A 21,821-nucleotide genomic window follows, 5' to 3' on the forward strand; every position below is an offset into this window, starting at 1 on the left:
GGTGGGTCATGTTCTTAGTGATGCTGTCCTTCATTTGAAACATTTTTATGAAGCAAGAATGAATGAAGATTTTTTTTTTTCGCCACCAAATAAAAGTGGAACCGTTGGACAAAAGAAAAGGACACCCAAATATAATTTAAAAATTGTTTTAATTGAGCTTGAAACAACTAAATTGTCACAATTACCTTCAAATTTCACGAACTCTAAACATAAAGCATCTGTAACCAATTGGACTTAGAATCAAACGCTTAATAAAGCTGGAAATAAAATGGGACCGCTCGCGTTTTGGGCTGCAGAGAACCTTCCCCTCAGACCAAGACAAAAGGAAGAGTTTGAATCGCTTAAAACGAGACCGATGGGCAAATCCACATTGGGAACGTCGTCATGTGGAACAAACGGTATAATTCTTGTTGAGAGGAAGGCAGAGCGTAGCGTAAATTTGGGGTCACAGAACAGTAGAATGGGAAACATTTTTACGAGCGAGTTTGTGGGGGCGGGCCTAAGTTAGTACTCATCTCCAGTTGTTGTCTCCATCTTGTAGCCATTCTCACCAGAAGCATATTCATCGGGCACAGACTGCTGGTCCGTCATTCCGTCTTGACTGTACTCCTCCATGTTGGGCGCTTCTTCTCCCTCCTCGTTGGCCATTTCATCTTGAGGGCCCATGTCTTCTCGCAAGGAGCTGTGACGCTCCTCCCTGCGCTCACCCCTCTCTCGTTCTCCCCGCTCCCTCTTGTGATCCCTGTCCCGGTCCCGGTCCCTGTCCCCCCTACGCCTGTCTCTGTCCCTATGGCTGCGTCTGCGGTCCCTATCCTTTTCTCTGTCCCTGCGCTCCTCCACACCCTCACCTGCTTCTCCGTCGGCTTCTTCTGGTACACGCTCGCCACGCTCGCTGCCCTCGGGGCCACCAGGGGCCCCTTCTCCCTGGCTGACATCCTCTCCTTCAGGCCCCTTGCCCCTCTCGCGCTCGCGCTTGCGATCCCGACTTCTGCTCCTCCTCTTCCGGTCCCGATCTCTACTCCTTTCTCTACTCCTGCTGTCTCCTCCAGCTGGTGCCACACGATCGCGCTCCCTGTCTCGACGCCGACCACCGACGGCGGCAACATCCTCCCCTGGTGCCGGCTGCCTCTCTCTCTCCCTTTCGCGCTCGCGAGAACGGGTGCGGCGGCGGCGTTCGCGGGACCGGGACCTCCGACGCTCTCTCTCCTTGTCACGACTACGCTCCCTACGCTCTCCGCGATCACGGTCGCTATAAAGTAATCGAGACAAAGAAAAGTCAGTTCCACACAGACGTCAATTGTCACGCTGTGTTTGGATGATAAGAAAGCTCACCCTCCCAGGGGGCGATCATCGTAGCGAGATGCATCGTCTCTGCCTGAGTGCTTGATGTTGACATCAGCACCACCTCTTCTGGTCCCTCCTAAACCTCCACCTGAGTAAAACAAATGTATATAGTTAGGATAACCTGCCAAGTAATGATATTTGCTCAGTAAAAATGTCTGCTTGACCTAGTCTACGAGGGTGCCATCCTTTGACAGTGCGTCCTCGTTCAACATCCACCAGCACTCTCCTGCCATCGATCTTCTTCCCATCTGCGTGCTTGTAGGCGGCTGGAGAAGAGGAGTGGGGAGAAGAGAGGCACGGGTCATATAAGAGTATGATGCATCACTGTAGCCAAGGAAACAAACGGTGCTTTAGCATACTGACCAGGAGCAGGTGAAGCCGAGAGGGCTGCTCTCTGGATAAAAGCCCAAGGATAATGGGAGTAGACTTCCTTCCACCCGATGAATGTTCAATATTCTTTTAACACCCACGTTTTAAGTTATTTCACTGCGACTAACAGTGGTGTTATGCCATCTATTAAATTAAGTTCTGTACATGAGGGTCCATTTAAAAGACAGCTCAGTGCAGCGGCAGGTTTAGTGTCAAGAGTTTGTGGAATCAAACTGTTATTGCAGTAACTTCATCTCTTGTCATCTTGTAGCATTTGTGGTTTTAATATTACATCGTATTTACCACATCTTTAACAAGACCCCATCGTGCCACTGATGCAAACTAAATGCATATGCATGTTGTTGTAAATGGTCAACGACAACAAAATAAGTTCACACGCACATACACGCCTGTTAGGTAAAACAGAGTTCTAACAGAATGGTGGCTGTTTCCTCATGTAATTTTGTAAAGAACACTATTTTACATTATACAGGGCATGAGACTTTTGTGGAGGTTTCTATCGGACATGACCTTTTACCTCCTTACCATCCTCCTATGCAAGAGCAGCACAATGAAGAAACCAACAATAACACACTCATTCACAATGTGTCTCACACCTCACCGCATGATACCACACAAACGTTTGTTGATCCATCTTGCACAAGTGAAGAACTGACATTTGGATGCCTCTTCCTGTCTGCTACACTGGTCTGATGTGGCGAGGAACGACGACGCTACCATCTTGATGTTGAAGAACAAGGACTTACCAAAACCCCTCAGTTTGGCCATTTAGACAAAGACAGAATCTCACATCGACCTTATAACAGTCTCAAAAGCTCAGTCAGAGGGCCTTACCACCACCCCTCAACACCAGAATTCACTTAGTCGCAACACATCAATCAGGGGCCTTACCAGAACCCCTCCACTTCCGCTCTTCACAAGGGATGCCATTTAAATGCCATCCACTGACAGGGGCTTACCAAACCCCCACCAGTACTCCGAAAACTGACCAAAGGAAGAAGAAAAAAAAAAAAGCTGCCTAATAGGCAGGAGTTGCAACTCCATCCAATTCGTGGAGGCCAGTAATGCCATGCTCCTAACACTAACCACTACTGTGTCAGAGAATTTGCTTCAATCTGAAATGATTCACCCATTGTGTCTGAAGCTTATTCCAACAAGGGGGAGAGAAAAAAACAGTAGGGCCTGATGTGCTTCTTTAATTCATTACTGTAATAAGGAACACCATGTGGCTAAAGTTAACTACTTTGGATATGGAGTTAATAAATCATGTATAAATGGCCCCTATATCAGAATTACCAAGAACATACATCTGCCTTTTCTATTAAAGCCATCTTAGCCTTAATTGCAGTAGTTCAATTGAAAAGTTCACTTACAAGAATATAAGATTGTTAACAGCGTCAAGTTCCCTAAACACCAACTTACGATACATTTAAGATAAACATTGAATAAAATTGAAATCTTTCAGTGCTTTGATACGGACTTCACTAGTGGTACAGATCCTCCCAGAACAACCTTTGCAACTTTAGTCAATACAATATTTCATTCCTAAACAACCAACCAGCCAACACGGGTAAAAATGGGTATAACATTTACCCTCACTACAAATAATTGATATAATGGATGTATTCTTAGCTTTCGATGACGCCCTGTGCAAAGACTGCAGTCTTCCAAGCTGTCACTGGTTTGCCACAAACTTCGACAGTCGTGGGAAAGTTATAAAAAAAAAAAAAAAAAAAAGGTTTTGGTTTTCTACCAGTATTGTCTATCGAAAATAAAGCTCTGAGCGGCAACCAAAGGTGGCTTTAACTAAAAGGGCAGAGTGATTGGGTACCATTCAATACGCTAGTGTTTGGGGGTGCGTTCAATGGTCAAAGTCGTAAACGAAACTTTTTGGAAAGCGCCTGGGGCTTGCCAGTAAAAATGCTTTTCCCATTGAACGTAGCTCCTCTTCCCTATATAGGAGATGGAGGGTGGAAAGAAATCTTACCCATCATACAAACCCATTATACCAACCATACACTGAGCTGTGGTAGTAGGGTGTAGATGTATCATAACCATCATCATCTGCCAGCCAGCTCTGGCCAATAGCCATCACAGATTGGCGGCTGCAGTGGCAATGAGAATAACACACAATTAATATGATGTTGAACCCCGCCTCCCCACTCAATGTATCCCTTGCTTGACTACATTGCTGTGATCAGCAACTCTGGTCTTGAAGAGCTGATGCCACCAACATCCTAGAATGATGTTTCGGTGTAAGATGACAACACCCACTTGTCTAATCAGACAGTGTTGCGTTATCCATTGTGACATCAAAAACAAAATTGCTATTCAAATAGGCAAAATGGTGAAATTTAGATTCAATTATCTCACCATGACCAGGGTTGAAGACCACAAAAAAAAAAAGTGCCCACTCTAATGTAGGGGTTCCACAAAATCAATAATATTTCCAGTAGATATCCCATTCAATGATGAGTGACTAGTCTAACCTCGTGCTTACCATTTCAGTCCAACCAGCAGAGTTGCCTTTCCACAGTTACATCACCTAACAGTTAAAAGACAACGTGCCCTTTGACAGGCAAAGAGGTTCAGGTTCACAGATGAGGCACACCTCTTCCTTCTGGTCCACCCACTTTTCCCATGGTGCCCCACTGAATGAAGCAGTCCCCTCCTCAACCAAACCATCAGTCAACTGATGACACGCAACACAAACAGACACACAAACACCACACAACCACGAGACTGTTTTCATCATGCAAAATATGGATTATAATGCGCAAGAACCTCGGATTCTTCTTCTCCTGACTCTTTTGAAGTCCAATCCAAATTTGCAATTCATATGGGACTGAGCCTCACCCGAACTATTAAAGATGCCAACCCACACTAAATGTCTGTGAAGTTGGTGCCAATGGAAGAACCAACCACCCTGAATGTAGCTTGATGAAAATGCGATAAATGTTTTTGTGTCCCTAACACTATATTTGTACTCACAGTGCATGTCACGCTCGTGCTCGTACTCAATGAAGGCATACCCACGAGGCTTCCCCGTCCTTTTGTTGTAGACGATGTAGATCTGCAAGCGACAGGTGCGCCATCAGTCATCGGCTGGCCACGATGAGATGATTACACACAAAAACCAATGCAATACTGCATGTACTCAGGTCTTTTGAAAACTAAGACAGTTATATTGCATGGATCACAAAGTCCAACTTTAGGACTTTTAAGTATCTTCTTGTATACTTATTTAAGTTGGTGAATGACATCCTACTGTGCTTGGCTTGACTAAAAACAACCCCAAAATGTGTCCATACCTGTGGACAGAAAGGTGCCATTTGGCATGTGATCTCCCAAACTACCCTCATCTCATATTCCTGCATTATGATTGGATCATCTGATCAAAACCACCATTTTGTCATCTTTCATCCAACTTGCATGTGCTACATGAGATGTAATGGAGCGCTAAATTGCAGTTGCGACTTAACATGCGCCTCCTACTTGCTCATTTCTAATTGAAACATTTTTATTCGCAAATCCCCTGACTATACAGAGGCACCCAGAGCCGACCTCACACTCTTTTTAATTCAACTGTATTCTTCTAAAGAGCTGTAAAAGGTGCTGAGCAGTACAATGGGCTACTTACAGTACAGTAGCTACATGCGAATATCATTTTCATACTAATGAACGTGTTTATTGAAGCATCACTATTAAAATATCTGTTATCGGCTCTGTGCTAAAGTTGCCTGCACTACATTAAAATTGAGATCAGAGCATATGAAACATAAGCTTTAATCTAATGACAATATGACAATTGTCCAGAGTCAGTGCTTCTAAATAAATAAACCCGTCTAAGTGTTTAATTTAAAAGGTCTATATTATGGCTATTTAGACCTCCAAAGAGTGATGGTCTAACATGGACTTAGTATAAAAGTGTCAAATTCGTGTTAAAAAAAAATACATTTTTTAAATTTTAAAACATTGGTTTTGTCATACTAGTGTCCAGAAAACACTTTGAGGTGTCTTGGCGAAGAAACGACACCTTACCTCAGCCTGAATCTGAAATTTTGCCTTTTGCCATACACACATCTGAGCATGTCGAGTAGACACGAGGCCAACAATAGGTAAACTTACCCGCTTAATGGGGCCATAGACTTCAAACTCACGGCGAAGCTTGGATTCTGTAGTATCGTAGTTCTAGGGCAAAGAAAATATTGATCGATATTAAGAGGTGAGAGGAATCCTTCTAGTGGCTGAAATCAAAGTGCTGATGTAGAGGCTTTAAAATACTCACCACTCTTGCAACAAACAACGTCTTGAAGGCATCCCCTTGTGCATTTGGGTCATTATGAGGGTCCCCTGAAATAATGCAAATAGGAAGATTTGTTCAAGCCCAAGAAGCTAAATCAGCTCAAATAATATAATAGTTTGTCATTGAAGAAACTTACAGAGTTTCAGTTCAGTCTCCACCACCGTTTGTCTCCTTTCAATTTTCTCTCTCCTCTGCGAATGGAACAATTTTCATTAAATGGGTGATAGTGATCATCAGCGATTTCTGTTACAATGGCAACACACATACAAATGAAAAGACCGATTGGGCATCGTAGTCCAACCGTGTGCAGGAGGACACTTATCTGCTGGAAAAGTTAAGAACTACGATTTTAAGTAGACAGAGAGCGTAATCAGTACTTCGAATGAAAACTCAAACCTACAAAACAGCTTGTTGATCTAGAGCAGGGGTGTCCAAACCTTTTCCTTCAAGGGCTGCATACAGAAAAATCTAGCAATGCAAGGGCCATCTTGGCATTCATCAACTTTGCTAAACACACTAAAACCATTCCATCAAGCAATTATTGATTTTATTTATTTTGAGAAACTGCTACGTCACGGCTTTCTGTTCAAGGTGACAAAGCAAGCCCCCCCCCCCCAATGATTCTGAGGTGGCTCTCAGCCCTGTATCCCAGTAGAATAGATCTGCCCCTGCCCAGAGCAGTGCCTCCATTCTCGAAACCAAAACAAGTCCAATCTGTAATAAACTGACAATCTTTATATCAATGTTTACTCAGTGATCATTAATCAATCATTGATATGTTTGTTCACAAATCTAGACCTTGACACAGAGCATAAAGTGGAAAATATTTTCACTTCTGAAAATGGATTCTTTATTCCTGAGGCATTGGGGGGGAAACTTTTCTATTTTAGTTGTAAATAGTTCCTCTGCATAGCAACAAAAACTCTATATAAAACCAAACTATGAACAAACTATGCTGTCTGCTTTTTGTGCATGCATTGTCGGGATGGTGCTGATCATGTATTTTAAATAAGGCACCTTGTTGGGCTGCTGAGGTGTTCTTGGAAAAATGTTGAGTTCGTTTGTGACTTTTTTTTGTTTGTTTACACAATAATTATTATTGCATGATTATTTTCTGATACAGAAATATAAAACAATATGTCAAACGGGAGACAAGGGGCCGCACTCCGCCCATTGCTAGGTAAAAAGTGTCATTTCTGGTCCCTCATTTTCAGTGCAGGAATGTTGCCAGTAGACAAACTAAAAGAACAAATGTGTAAAAGTCCAGAAAGATGTTAGAGGAGCTTATTGGATTAATCAGCGTTGTCATCGCCCCGAATAAGGGCTTCGGTGTAAATGACTTTTCATTTTTTAAAAAAGCTCTTATCACCCCCATGCATTACTTTTTATATCAGTGAGGTAAAAGGCATTAATTAGTTTTCGAATGTTTCTTGAATCCTAAACTCACCTTTCTCTCTAACCGTTCTTCACGGGTCTCTGCCCTTGTGGGTGGAGGGGCATCTCTAGGATCCTGATCACAAAAGGCAACAAATATGTCATTTGCTTCCAAACTGAATTTAAGAAGAACTACACCGTCATAAGTGATGAGCTTTAAACCTCAAAGTGCCTGATAAACGGGGCGATGCCACAGTAAGGTTGGTTGTGGTGCTTCTCGTGCGGCAACTTCTCCAGTTGAGGCAGAAAGGGGATTGGGTCCCGCGGGGCAAAGAGGGCCAAAAGGTTCGGGGGTAAAAACTGCGTCATTTTTCACCTAAACAGACAAATAATGTGTTAAGCTTATGGTTCGAAAAACAAGAACCACCAGTGAATTGCAGGTCAACGGTGAACACAAAGACAGACATGGCAGCTAACTTCACGTGCTAATTAGCACGTCCCTCGCGGCTCACTTCCAAGAAGAGGCCTGATTAAAGCCGCGTTCGTGTTTTTTACCAATCATCTTCACTCAATAAACACTACAAGACATTATAAACAAATGTAGTCGGTAATGCAGCTCTTCACATTCGTCCGCTCGGTACTCGAATTGATTCGTGTTAGCCACTATGATAGCTAGGCTACGAAGAAACACAGTATTCTCACCTTCACTCATCCAACGTCCAAAGACAAATTACACCATCGAATTTAAGTGGAACCGTTGGATACATACAGGCCTGGTGGGCTTACTTGGTATGGTTCCCGTGTATGCGCGTTAAGAAAATCCTTCCGACTTAACCGAAACGCAGTGCGTCAACGAGTACAATGCGGATGTTCGCAACCTCTGTAAAATTAAAATGGCGGGATGCCGTCAACTCTGCACGACCGTCGTAAAAGGAGGAGCGTCGAGGGGCGAGTGCGGTTGGTTGGTTTCACAAGGTGGGGCAACTGTCGTATCATCACTCATCACTCACTGATACGATGTCAATGCTATTTGCCAAAGTATTACATAAAAACAAAATAAATAAAACTTAAGACCAAGACAGTTAACTGTATTTGGCCACTATAACCTAACTGCTTATCAGTAATGTATGTATGTTGTATGTGTACGTTTAATCTAAAATGTGGATACACACATGGAATAGGCAGGTGGTGGTACGTAACTAAGTACAAATACTTTGTTACTGTAATTATGTAGAATTTTCAGGTTATCTGTAATGTACTTCAGTATTTTCTTCTTCTTTTTTTGCTGAAAATTACTACATATGAAACATATCTATACGGTCTCATGACCTTTTCACAATCTGCTGTTACTTTTCACTTTTGGGAATGTAGATTCAGATTCGCAGGAACTCCCCGTCCATGGTTTACAAATATTGTTGAGTCGCAAAATGTTTCATGGCAAGTGCATTGTCTTGTGCCAGCCTAAACACCACAAGCCCCTGGTCCAAATATCCTCCATCGAATCTGGAAAAAAAACTGTAAGGTCTATTTTTTATTTACTAGTTTTGCACTTTTTGTTAATCAGTTGGCAACGTAAACAAAGATATGGGAGCATGTTCTGATTGTGTCCAGTAATATTTGTTCTCCTCAAGGAAACTTTTCTTTGTGCGCAGAGGATAAATTATTTCATATAATCGACAGTAACAAAATGGTTACTTTTGTACACAAGTACATTTCAGTCTGTACTTTTACTGAGAGTTGAATTATTATTTTTGCTTCCACCTGTCTTTTTGACGCAAGTACCGTATATGCGTACTTCTACTTAGAGTGCAAGTCATTTTGCCTCCTCTGCCAGGGAAGAAACAAGTCTCCCATTTGTTTCTGTTTGTAAATGTACAAAAAAATGAATATTCCTTTTGACGTTCTAAAAGTATTGCCTATATATTTTACATTATGGCAAACTGAATGGTTTTATTTCAAAGAAAATGTACTCACAGGACTTTGACCTGCATGCTGCAATTAAAATACAGTATGTTCATCTTCCTTGGATGTCTACAATGGGTTTATTTTCTAAAGGGTCTGTCTGACCCATTCTTGACGGTATTAAAGTTTGCATCAAAAATAAACAATTGCCAAATAGTGCAGCCAAATATGACATACGCCGGTTCTTTTGATGCTCGGTGTTTACATATGGAGCAGTTGATCGAGTCAGGCATGAAAGATTTCGCCACATTCTCAACCTCAGTAACTCGTGTCAACTGTATTTGAATCAAGATCAATTCAAAATTAGTGTAGACCAACCCGCTGCCCACTCAAGCTTGCATACGGCAGTATTCGGAACGAGACGGATGGGGATGTAAAGGCAATATGATAGAAGTATAGTTCTGGTATGTACTGTACAGCATAGTTTGTTAGCAGTGTATTACATCCTGCATATGGGACAGATAAAAAAAAATAAAAAAAAATTACTCTATTTATTTGTACAATCCATGTGTAGTATTAATTGATTGCATTTTCAAGGTTTTGGGATTTTATTGGGATACATGGGATCCATAGAATCTTCTATACATGACCTGTTTTCTAAAGACCTATTTTAATGTTGGACATATTTACAGTGAAATCACACAAGATGCATACAACAGTAGGCTACACAATAATAATAATAAAAAAAAAACACCAACACAAAATAGTGGATGTTCACAACAACCAAAGGCAGAGAGTCGGATAACATTTTAAAAAGTCCCGCCCTGTTCCCTGTCATCCCTATCTTCTTCATCCATTCTGCGTCCATGTTTTCGGAAGTACTTGTAGCGCTGGACGTATAGCTTCACAAGGTTGCTGACCTTGACCGGGTTGATTTCGCCAGTACGACTGTGACAGATCTGAAACGATGACACGAGCATTAATGTCCTGCTTCAGTTCAGGGACATTTGCTCTTCAATTTGTACACGAGGTTTACAGTAAGAATGTGTGCATTCTTAAACAATGTCATCTAGGCCGGTTTACTTACATATTGTAACTGAACTACACTGTACAATTTCTGCAGTCTTATAAGATGAAGGCAAGCCACATTGCACACGGTGAAATGTGTGGACCATCAACTCTGTATGTTCACACTATGCGATAAAGCGTGTATTAAATATTGACTGCAACCGAGCAAATATCATGCGCTAAACGCAGTGTCAAAAATCATTGTTTTTATTCATATAAAGAAAAATCCCCAGGTTGTTGTCATGGTGCTGGTTAGCTAGAATTTAACTCTTGTGGTGTTCATGTGCATCGAAAAGAAAAAAGGAGGAAGGTGAAAACGGGGCTGTCAATGTTAAAAACACAGCTGGAGGTGAGTCACATTCTTCACACCTTTACACACACATACTTCGCGTTACCTAGCGAGTATGACCGCAGCGCACCTTATTGTATATAGATCGATCACAAATTATTACAAGGCTTCCAAAGGACTAAATCGTTTTATAAAGAAAAAAACATTTTGGGGGGTAATTTGCACCAACCAGGCAAGCACAGTCTGCATTGTTGCCCACTTTTACTTACGTTTTGGTTGATAGGCACGCAAAAGTCTTTTTATGTTTCTCTCTCTCTCATACACTCCAGAGCAGAAAATAGCGTCTAAAATAACGGCAACCGCAGAAGAAGGCTGCCAGGTTTTTTTGTAACCTTGGCCAGATCTGTGCCTTGCCACAATTCTGTCTCTGAGCTCTTCAGGCAGTTCCTTTGACCTCGTGATTCTCATTTGCTGTGACATGCACTGTGAGCTGGAAGGACTTCTATAGACCGGTGTGTGGCTTTCCTCATCAAGTCCAATCAGTATAATCAAACACAGCTGGACTCCAATGAAGGTGTAGAACCATTTGAAGGATGATCAGAAGACATGGACAGCACCCGAATTCAATATATGAGTGGCACAGCAAAGGGGCTGAATACTTCTGGCTGTGTGTTATTTCAGTTTTTCTTTTTTAATAAATCTGCAGAAATGTCAATATTGGGTGCTGTGTGTACATTCATGAGGGGGGGGGAAAAAAGAAAAAAAAAAAAAGAAAAAGATTTTAGCGCATGGCTGCAATATAACAAAGAGTGAAAAATGCAAGGGGGTCCTTTCCGTACCCACTGTATATATACTTTGTATGGCTTGGCGGCGGTAACCTGTAATATTGTGTGACGAGGTGTGTTGCTGTGCGGCTGACCTTGTGAACAGCTTTTCTGAGGATATCTTTGTATTCGTCCTTGTTGATGTCTTTGCGCTGATAGTAAGGTTTGATCGCAAGCTTCACCTCTTCCACTGCCCGCTCCTGGGTGTGGAGCTTCTTCAGGTACTGTGCATTTCATCAAAAAAGGCATTAATAAAAAACAAAAATAATAATAATGAAATTTAAAAAATGTTTGACAAATACAATTAAAAGGGATAGGTAGGACATAAAACCGAATGCAAGTTCCCTTGTGAGTAAGAGACCGAACATCGTCTAAAGGAAGTCATCTTGGAGTTAAGATTTTGTTGAGAGTTTGTTACTCATGCACACGAGAAGGCGAGAGATGTGGCGAGGCACTTGCTAGTCTCTCTTTTTGAAGAAAGACAACTGATGAACTTGTTTTGACATTGGTTGACAAGGTTGTCCTTCATTTGCACCCAAAAACTACAGAGCTAACACCCAAAAAGTTCTCAAGGCTCACTATGCTAAAAGATGGCAAAGATATTTTTCTTTAATATGAAACTCAGAGCTGAAAGACTGAAACTTAAGTGCCAAACATTGCTGACTTGAGCATTTGATTTTTTACGGAGTGTGAGACGCTTTGTCCCGCCTACACTCAACACCGAAAATAGCAGATGTACTACAAGGGAAGCGGGGTCAAATTTGGTACAGTCTTTGTGTTCACCATGTGTCTATTTGACAAAGATCGTAAGTTTGTATTTTCAAATTTCATGTTAAAGCCCATATTTTGCAGGTTATAGAAATGATAGAGTTCTTTTAAGTACAGGCTGCACATACATTTGTGACAGGTAAAAGTGAGTCACAGAGATATTGTCCATAAATAGCATGTTTACGTTTTGTACTGTAAAGGGTTGTGATGGAAATGTAATAAATAGTCCAAAGAGTTGAGTGTCTTCCATAAACAGGACAAACGTTTGTGACAGGATAATGACCTTTTAACTTTACCTTGTCAGGGTCTTTACTTTCATTGTCCCAAAAAGTGTCCCCAGAGCTCCCTGCAAATCCCGGCAGCCCCACAGGAATGACAGGCGGGGGCGTCTGTGCGCATCCACCACCGACGGAGGGGTGCAGGTGAGAGGGCGGCGTTTTGGTGCAAGCGACTAACGGCAGGGAGCTTTGGAGGATGAACTGCGCTGGGCTCAATCCGGGCGGCGGGGGGAGATTGGGAGGGGGAGGCGGGATCTGGGAGGAGGCGGCCGACGGAGCCTGAGACTGGCTCTGGTTTGCTTGCGAGAGGATCTGCATTTGAGACAGCAGATCAGTAAGTGACAACACTGTTTGGAAAGTGACATTCCCAGTGTGATTGAAATTTGTGTAATTATTTATGTTAACACATTGACTGAATTAAATATAAGAACAAATAGGTCTATCAACCAAATAAAAAAAGGGACCACTCCACATATTCGACTACCCCTGGTGACTTCTGACAATACTACTGAATATAATAGTGTTGCCGTGGTAACATAAGAAGTACATGAACAGTAGTTTGAAACATTTATTTTCTGGTAATGGGTAAGCGATTTGTTCTAAGAAATGTCTGGACATCATGTCTGGAGTGTGACGAAAGTAACGTGGCGACGACACCTACTTCGAGGCTCTGGTTTCTTTTTATTCCATGTAAAGGGCTGGCGCACAGGCTTAAGATGCTCAGTTTTCCTCTCACCTGGCTGGTCGCTTGGATGAACTCTTGTGCTTTTGCTCTGCTGGCAATATTTGCCTCCTCCATTTTGAAGAGTAGGGCAGTTACTAAGAGGATGCATGAAAAGAGGATTTATGGTTGCAAGTTGGAAGAAACAGTTGACTTACAGAGCCATTCAATGCTGTCCCCACCAGGTATTTAAAAATCAATCAATCAATCAATCAATCAATAAAATCTGTCCATATTAGAATGCAAAAAGATAGTACTGGCTCGCTTAGAGAAGTCAAAAGGTGAACGCTTTGTAAAGGACAAGCGTGAAAAGAAACAAACGAAGCCCACAATTTGTTTTACTTTTTCACAGGGTTTGAGATTTTATACAAATGTATTTGAACGACAAAAATGTCCCGTGTGACTACACTGTGCTTTGTTGAATTAATCAAAATGAATGAGGTGTGACCGTTTCCAAAAAAACCACGGCAAACCTCTGTTAATCGATGCTGTAAACTCACATGCAAGAACCCCTCCAGTTGTGCAGTCCACCCCTGTCTGGAGACTCCATGGGAGGACAGGAGCTGTCGGAGGAGGCGGTGGAGGAGGCTTACTGGCAGATGACGAGGACACCGAGGAGGAAGAGGGGTCCGACGAGGACAAAGGCAGAGAAAGGGAACCGAGACCACCGCCTACTGACGATGAAGACGAAGGAGGTGAGGCCGCAGATTTGGGTGCATTGTCCGAAGTGGGCTGCGTGGCGGTGGGCGTGGACCCCTGGGGCACAGACGGGCTGGGCGGACTGGACGGCGGGAGTGTGGGGCTGGTCTGAGTCGGGCAGTCGTCAGCTAGGAAAGAAGCCTCTGGAGTCTTACAGCTGCTGTCCACAGTCTGAGAGTCTGGCGAAGACTCCCTGGTGTCCCGTAGGGGAGCCACCACTGGTGGGGGGCTACGGGGGGGTGAGGAGGAGGGCGGCAGCACACTTGTGAAGGAGGATGAGGAGGAAGAGGACGACGACGAACAAGGAGCGGGGCCGGCTTGGCCAGAGTGCGGACTGCTGGGCTTCATTCCGTCTCCAGCTGCGGAAAGAACTTCTTGAGAGGCCCCACTCCAGCCTTCAGATGTGGCTTTTGATTGGCTCCCATCTCCAGTGGCCATGTCTGATGCCACAACTTTTTCCCTGACTTTCTTGGCCAAGCGACGGCGGCGCTTGGTCGCTAATGTTGATGAAGAGGAGGAGGTGGAGGAAGAAGTGGACGTGATCGAGCCAGGCTTTGTTTTCTTAGATTTCATACCCGCAGGACTGGTTAAAGAGGGCGGCGGTGCTGCGAGGCTGTTTCGCTTGCCCATACTTGCCAGATCTTTATTGCGGACTCCCACCGAGAGAGGCTCAGTGCACGGTTTTAGGAATGGCGACCTGCTCTCATTATCTCTACAGAAGACGACAGCAATTGAACCACCCACCACAGATCCTCCGGAACCGCCTCCGGTCCCTCCAGGACCAAGGAGGTCCATACCCAATTTACCAGAGCCGACTGACGTCCCAGTGGTGCTGCTCACACCCTCCCGTACCATAACTGACACTTTGGACTGAAGTTTGCCTTTCCGACTGCCGCTCTCTTTTTTGGATCTGCTGGAGCGACCCAAATCCTTTTTGCTGTCGTTGTCCCACACTTTTTCTTTGCCCACCTTCCTGGTTCGCTTGGCTAAAGCAAGGCCGGTTGAGACATGGGCAGAATCAGAAGTGACTGACAGAGAGGATAGGCATTTGCTTTTGGTTTTATTGGAAGAGGAGGAGGATGACTGAGTCAATTTCTTTGAGGTGCGAACTTTCTTTTTTGGGTGATGTCGCTCAGTCTTTGGGGTTGTTTTAGATTTGGGACTGGGGACGGGTGGGTCCAGGGGCAGTGCTGGCGGAGGTGTATCTTCCAAGGATGGGTAGTCCGAGTCCAAAGCCTCACCATCTAAAGACAACACATCTATCTCGAGTTTATCGGAATAGCGATCTGACTCATAGCTGTGATACCGCGGAGGAGACGGTGACTGCGATCGGCTGTGACAAGTTCCCCGGTCCATCTTTTCTCCACCCGAGTGCCATCTTCTCTTTTTTTTCCTCTTGTGGGGCACGTCTAGGTCCTGTACAATCCGACACGGAGAGGCTTGGGTGAGTATAGGAGAGCCAGGTACAGTGGTGGTGGTTGTGGTGGTGGTGACCGTGATGGTTCGCTTGATGGCGAAGAGGTCAGAACCATTCAGGTCCTGAATAGATGGCGGGACAACAGGGCGCCCGTCGCGACGACGTTCCCTCACGTGCTCTCGGGCTCTTTCACTCTCTCTTCTCTCCGTGCTTCTTCTTGGCCTCTTCGAAATGTCCCGCTCTCTACTGCTTGAATGAAAGATTCCCTTCCTTTCCCCCTCCTCCTTTCTTGAGCTAGAACGTCTCTCTCTCTCATTTCTTCTCTGGCTAATGGTGCGCCTTTGTTCACTCTCTCGCTGCCTGTCTCGCTCCATTTTTCTCTCTCTGTCTCGTCCTCTCTCTCTCTCTCGCTCTCTTTCCCCCTCTCTGTGGCAATCCACAGAGGGGCTAGAGACGGAGTGTCGACTGTGGCCCTGTCGTCTCGAGGAGTTGCGTGAAAGTGACGCCTCTGGGCTGCTGTGATGTGTTTTTTTCCTCTTCTGACTACTACTTCTGCTGGTTCTCCTACTTCTAACCTCCTTATCAGTCCTGTCCCCTAGCTTCTTTTCTCTGCTCCTTTCCCGACCTCCCTCCTTGTCTTTCTTTCTCTTCTTTCGTTTCTCATCCTTCTCCTTAGCCTTCCTATCCTTGCTTCTCTGTCTGTTCTGATCCTTGGAAACTTTGGAGGGCTTGCGATTTGTGCTTCCTTTCTCAGCAGCGTGCGCGAGAGGGGACGAAGGTATCGACTGTACGGGAGGAGCAGGGGGAGGTGGTGGCTGAGACGCGAGAGGGGATGTACCAGGAAAGGCGAGATATCTTTCCTTCCTCTTGCTGACCAGTTTCCTTCTCAGATCCTCCAATCCTACCACAGGCTCGTCGTCTGGCTCCCTGTCCACCTCCCAGTTGCCGTCCGCGCATACAGACACAAATCCATCCCCGTCCAGCACACGGAGGATACGCTCTGGTTTTGGATCAAAGAAGGTGATCTTGGGAGAGTTCAAGCAGAGACTTTCTCCTGCTGTTCTCTTGCTGCCAACATCTCTCTCAATGGCGACAACAATCTCCCCCTCTTCAATCTCAGAATGGTCAGAGTCAGCCCTCTCTCGTTTAACTCGAGCTTTGGTAGTGCTGTAGTCAACTCGCCTTCTATGAGAGAGCTGGGTAGCCAATGGAGGGCTCGGTGGGTCACTGAAAATGTCAGTGGAGTCTGGAGGTACCTCTTCTTTCTCCTCAACAGTTTCTCTCGCCGTATTCGTGAGCTCTTCTGTTATTTTGCAATTTTCATCGTCATCATCTGATGCTGGAGAACCAGTGGGGTCAAACGGGTCATACTTCTCTCCATCTTCCTCAATCTTTCCATCCTTTTCCCCCTCAGTAGGATGGAAAGGATCATATATCTCCTTTTTTCTACCTTCTTCTTTATAATCAACAGCTGACTGTAATAAAGTGCGAGGGAAGGAATCTGCAAAGGAGGCTTTAGATGTGGAGAGGGATGACATCGCAAGGGAGACAGATGTGGAGGACACCCTAACCATTTCTGACCCGCGATTCTGACCTTTAACATGGTTCTGAAAAACCGATGAGTTGACACAGGGAGAAGACGAGGTAGAACTGGGCGAAGACCGATCAGATGATGGAGATGACCGAGACAAGGAGGGTGAGCGACGAGGGGGGCTTCTGGCAAACTCTCTTTGGGCAGTGGGTGAGGAGGAGGCGGCGTGCCTCCGTTTGAGGCCTGATGCTGATGTCAGGTCCATAACCCAGGACAGATGGTTGTAAAAAGGTTGGTCAGCTGGAACTAGAAGTTGGAAGCTAAAGGAAAGGACACTGAATAATTGGAACCCACGAACCAACCTGGCAGAGAGGAGAGAGCGATGTAGTCTTGATTCAAAATTGCACAAATAACATTGAATGAAAATGGAGGACATGATGCTAGAGTGAAGATGCGAATTGAGATTAGGGACAGATAGATAAGGGATGGGCATTTCCTTGATCGACTATGGCTCTCGACTTGTGCAATGACAATAGTCATTTTAATTACAAAAAAAAAATGTTGCCCGGTGGAGCTGCCAAAGAGGTCTTGTTTGATGTATCTCACTTACTCACAGATTGTTGATGCCGTGTTGTAGTACGAGTACTTCGCTAGTTACAGCCAATTAGTGCACTCCCTGTTTCCCGCATTTGTTTCAAGAAGCTCATCTTTAGATTACGATTCCATATTTCATGGATGTTTCATAATATAAAAAGGTAGTCAGGCGCTGAAAAAAAAAAAGAAAAGAAAAATATTTTCTTCATAACGTTGTTGCAAACCGCTGCGACAATTCTTTGAGAATGAAAAGGAATACCAGTAGGTCACCAGTCATATTTTTAATGGCAACTATTGGTTTATCTTAACATTTTATTCCCCGTCAATGGTGTTTTTCCTCAATCACATTTGACATGCACATAATCGGTGCGTATAAATGCACATAATCAGTGCGTATACTTAAAGGGGCTCTCAGCAGATATCCGTGTTTTCTTTCTAAATACATTAGATATAGTTGAATTGTTGAGATCTAGCTTAAGCACCTTTTTCACCATTTGAATTGGCATGACAGGGCTGGGGCGTAGACTTCCTAGCGCGAGTTCCCTCCCCCACTATACAAGTACAAAGTGACGTCATTTCGTTTGGCTCCTCAGTTGAGTGTCAGCTGTGCTTAGCTTCCATAACAAGCCCCATTTGTCACTCCAGCGTGCAGTTAGCAAGCTAACGACGGCTATACCCCGAAAATGGGTCTCGGCTGGATGCCTCAATTTACACAAAGGCTGAGTGAGATTTTTTTTAAGCTTTGAAAAAATAATGACATAAAAAAAGCGATGGATTGACTTTTCGAAGACGCGGATGGTGAGCTGAACATCAACACTACCACCACTGCAGTGAGCATTTGACGACGGATAGTTCTGTAAACCTTCACCTGAGACAACGTGGCTTCGCGGGTAACTTGATACTAGCGAATGGGACAGTGGCAGCTGTCTAACTACCCGGGCCTCCTCCTAATATCGTCGTCAGGTGCCGTTTTCGGCTGTGACATTTTGTCGCCGACGACGAGCGCAAGTTGACTTGTCTGCTTATTTTTATGAACGAAGTCCACAATAACCATTCAATTTTGAAGTCGAGCCTCCTCATGTGATTTTTACATCGTACAAGCTATCACCCCCTCAGGATGTTTGGCGCATCCATCGGACCCGCCCACAGCGTCTGAGAGCTGGCCCTTATTATTCAAGTTTTGAAACCTGATTTTATAGACTTTGCGATTTTTTATTTCTTGATTGTTATTCATTCAAGTTTGGCAGGCTTGTTGACATTACTCTTCTCTGCCTTGTGTCAAATTGACATGCCATTTTTGGGCCTGCTTAGTGCCACTTTAATAAGAACATTGCTACTGTTGCCATCTTAATTGACCTCATAACATGAATAAAGTATATCTGTCTCCTTATCAATCCATACATTCATCAGTCACACAGCGTGTCAGGGTTATCGTTTACAGACCACATCATTTGGAGGAACACTAGTAGATCGTTCCAAACAACCATTAAAGCAAGCTATTCGAACATGTTTGTTTATTCTTGTTATTGTTTTTACAAAGACTGTTTCGGATGTCAAAACACATTCCAAGAGTGCTTTCGCCATTGGGCAGACGCAATAAATGAAAGGGCTTTGTTGTTGTCATCTGCGTTTCCTCAGTCAAATGTTTGCAATACTCGTTATGGTTACCGCAATTGACTGAATATAGTCATGAATGCTGAGCGTTAATACGGTCAGCGTTTATCACCAAAAAGGACATAGCACTTTTTGTGTCGAGCCTTCTATCACGAACTTCGCCCACAACCAGGTATTCATCTAGCTAAGCTAAGTTAGCTGAGAGGCTAGCTAGCAAAAGGTGGCAACTGTGGGTTGTGTGCGCAAATTACCTTATGTCCTGCTATGTCCTCTTTAAGGTCCCAGCTTGCGCACTGCACATACCGATATCTGTTTTTAATCACATGAGATTCGATGGTCAAATTCAGCAAAGAGTGCTTTTATGTGGTTTTATGAGCGCAACGGCAGCCCAGCTCCATCAATCTCCGCCATTTTCCTCTCCCTCAAGCAGCACGACAAAGGATTATGGGAAACGTAGTTTTTTTAAACACAGGTTTTCAACAGTGACGCGAGTAAATCAATAAACTGGGATGAAACATACCGTCCCCTCCAAAAGTATTGGGACGGGAAGGTCACTTCCTTTGTTTTGGTTGTATACTGAAGACTTTTGGGTTTCAAATCAGAAGATGAATATGTGACACAGGTTCAGAGTTCCAGCTTTTATTTCATGGTATTTACATCTAGATGTGTTAAACCACTCAGGACAGAGCACCTTTTGTTTGAAGTGAGCAAAAGTATTTGAACAGACATTATTAAATTAGCCGAAAGTGCATAAGTATTGTTTGGTGGCATAACCCTTACTTGCAATAACTGCATAAAGCCTGCGACCCGTTGACGTCACCGGACTGTTGCATTCTTCATTTGAAATGCTTTTCCAGGCCTTTACTGCAGCCCATTTCAGTTCTTGTTTGTTTCTGGGGGTTTCTGCCGTCAGCCTCCTCTTCAGGAAGAAAAATGTATGCTCTATTGGGTCTAGGTCCGGTGATTGACTTGGCCAGTATAAGACCTTCCACTTTTTCACCTCGATGAAGTCCTATCTTGTGTTGGCAGTGTGTTTTGGGTCATTGTCTTGTTGCATGATGAAGCTTCTCCCGATGAGTTTGGATGCATTTTTCTGTAAATTGCCAGACAAAATGGTTTTGTCGACTTCAGAATTCATTCTTCTGCTACCATCATGAGTTACATCTTCAGTCAAGACTAGTGAGCCTGTTCCAGAAGCAGCCATGCAAGCCCAAGCCATGACATTACCTCCACCACGCTTCACAGATGAGCTTGTGTGTTTTGGATCATAAGCAGATCCTTTCCTTCTCCATACTTTGGCTTTTCCATCACTTTGGTAAATCTTGGTCTCATCAAGCCATCAAGCTTTGTTCCAAAAGTGGTTTGCATCTTGTGGTATGGCCTGTATATTTTCTTCTTCGAACAGTGGATTGTGATACCTTCACCCCTGCCCTGTGGAGGTTGGCAGTGATGCCACTGACTGTAGAGTCTGGATATTTCTTCACAGCTCTCGCATTTCTGTCATCACCTGCTGTCGATACCCTTGGCCGACCTGTCCGATGTCTGTTGCCCAGCACACCGGTCGTTTTTCTTTTTCAGGACATTCAAAATTGCTCCATTGGCTATGCCTAATGTTTGTGCAATAGCTCTGATCGATTTTCCCTCTTCTCTCAGCTTCAAAATGGTTTACATTTCTCCCATAGACAGCTCTCTGGTCTTCATGTTTGCTCAACAGCAAATGCCGTTTTCACAAGTGAAACCCAAAGCCAAAAACTAATGTTTAAGCAATCCATCTAAAAGGCAACACCTGAGCTACTAGAAACACCCAACAGTCACGTTCCAATGCTTTTGCTCACTTGAAAAGTGGGTGGCTTCAAACAAAAGGGACTCTGTCCTGAGTTGTTTATCACATCTAAATGTAAATACCATGAAATAAAAGCTGGAATTCTGAACTTTTGTCTCCTATTTATCTTTTGATCTGAAACCCAAATCTCTTCAGTACACAACAAATACAAATGAATTGGCCTTGCCGTTCCAATACATTTGGAGAGGACTGTCTGAACATCATACAAGATATTGGACATGAGACATTTTTCTTATAACTGCATGATATACAACTGGCACCAACGATTTTACTGAAAAAAATATTTCTATTATGTGTCAAAACAAAAAGAGCAAGGAACTGGCTTGACCTTGTTAAGATAGAGAATGGGAAGATTACTTTTTGTATTTCATCTGACTTATTAAATTACATTTGTATTCCATTGAGTATCTATAAAGGTCATAGAGCAATTTGGTCAGATGTCAGCTTGATAAAACTTTCAACAGATTTTCCTCCACACTAAGGTTTTTCGTTTTGACCATTTGTTATTTAATGCAAAGTAATGTTCACACATATATGAAATAACAAAGTAAAATAATGTGTATTGAAAACAAACCATTTACTTTGCACTTGATGTATACATAAATGTTCTTTATACATCCACAGGCTTGACAATCATGAGCAAGAAAACAGAACCATGATTTTGGCCAGTGACAAGTAACAACACACTGACAAAGCCATCTTTATTCGAAATTGTATGATACATTTTGTCAGCCAAGGATAAGCTTTCTCCAAGCTTAGCTTTCTGACACTTAAAAAAAGTCTAGGTGAAGCAACCAAGGTCCACTATGGCTATGGTCGATAACAGACTCACACACTGTCTCAGATTAAAAAAAATAAA

The 21,821-nt window shown here is 43.6% G+C and overlaps 2 protein-coding genes across 3 annotated transcripts; both read right to left on the minus strand.

The window, feature by feature from the left end:
- Positions 1-130: 130 nt before the first annotated feature.
- snrnp70 (small nuclear ribonucleoprotein 70 (U1)) lies at positions 131-8,316 on the minus strand. Its single transcript, XM_061701008.1, has 10 exons — positions 8,117-8,316; positions 7,637-7,790; positions 7,488-7,550; positions 6,177-6,231; positions 6,023-6,087; positions 5,863-5,925; positions 4,726-4,807; positions 1,509-1,610; positions 1,333-1,432; positions 131-1,249 (listed from the first exon to the last, which is right to left on the minus strand). The coding sequence occupies exons 2-10, from the start codon at positions 7,781-7,783 to the stop codon at positions 505-507; spliced, it is 1,422 nt and encodes a 473-aa protein (XP_061556992.1). The 5' UTR covers positions 7,784-7,790; positions 8,117-8,316; the 3' UTR covers positions 131-504.
- A 1,757-nt stretch (positions 8,317-10,073) lies between these two features.
- On the minus strand, positions 10,074-19,542 carry scaf1 (SR-related CTD-associated factor 1). 2 transcript variants are annotated; one of them, XM_061701228.1, is made up of 6 exons: positions 19,371-19,542; positions 13,765-17,273; positions 13,280-13,362; positions 12,562-12,855; positions 11,593-11,721; positions 10,074-10,275 (listed from the first exon to the last, which is right to left on the minus strand). In XM_061701228.1, exons 2-6 carry the CDS (start codon positions 17,174-17,176, stop codon positions 10,126-10,128), a joined length of 4,068 nt encoding a protein of 1,355 aa, XP_061557212.1. In that variant the 5' UTR covers positions 17,177-17,273; positions 19,371-19,542; the 3' UTR covers positions 10,074-10,125. The 2 variants fall into 2 exon arrangements, with proteins under 2 accessions (XP_061557212.1, XP_061557211.1); XM_061701227.1 differs by having other exon boundaries at positions 13,205-13,362.
- Between the last annotated feature and the right edge of the window lie 2,279 nt (positions 19,543-21,821).

Source organism: Phycodurus eques, chromosome 16 (genome assembly GCF_024500275.1).
Source record: "Phycodurus eques isolate BA_2022a chromosome 16, UOR_Pequ_1.1, whole genome shotgun sequence".
Taxonomy (NCBI): domain Eukaryota; kingdom Metazoa; phylum Chordata; class Actinopteri; order Syngnathiformes; family Syngnathidae; genus Phycodurus; species Phycodurus eques.

Excerpts from the sequence above, each read along its gene's own strand:
- snrnp70 (XM_061701008.1), bottom strand. The coding sequence starts at position 7,783 with ATGACGCAGTTTTTACCCCCGAACCTTTTGGCCCTCTTTGCCCCGCGG. Across the intron at positions 6,088-6,176 it reads GGAGACTGAACTGAAACTCT|GGGACCCTCATAATGACCCA; the intron begins GTAAGTTTCTTC and ends GCATTATTTCAG. Across the intron at positions 5,926-6,022 it reads CGTTGTTTGTTGCAAGAGTG|AACTACGATACTACAGAATC; the intron begins GTGAGTATTTTA and ends TCTTTGCCCTAG.
- scaf1 (XM_061701227.1), bottom strand. The coding sequence starts at position 17,176 with ATGGACCTGACATCAGCATCAGGCCTCAAACGGAGGCACGCCGCCTCC. Across the intron at positions 12,856-13,204 it reads AAAGAAACCAGAGCCTCGAA|ATCCTCTCGCAAGCAAACCA; the intron begins GTAGGTGTCGTC and ends TCTCAAATGCAG. Across the intron at positions 11,722-12,561 it reads AAAGTAAAGACCCTGACAAG|TACCTGAAGAAGCTCCACAC; the intron begins GTAAAGTTAAAA and ends TGAAATGCACAG.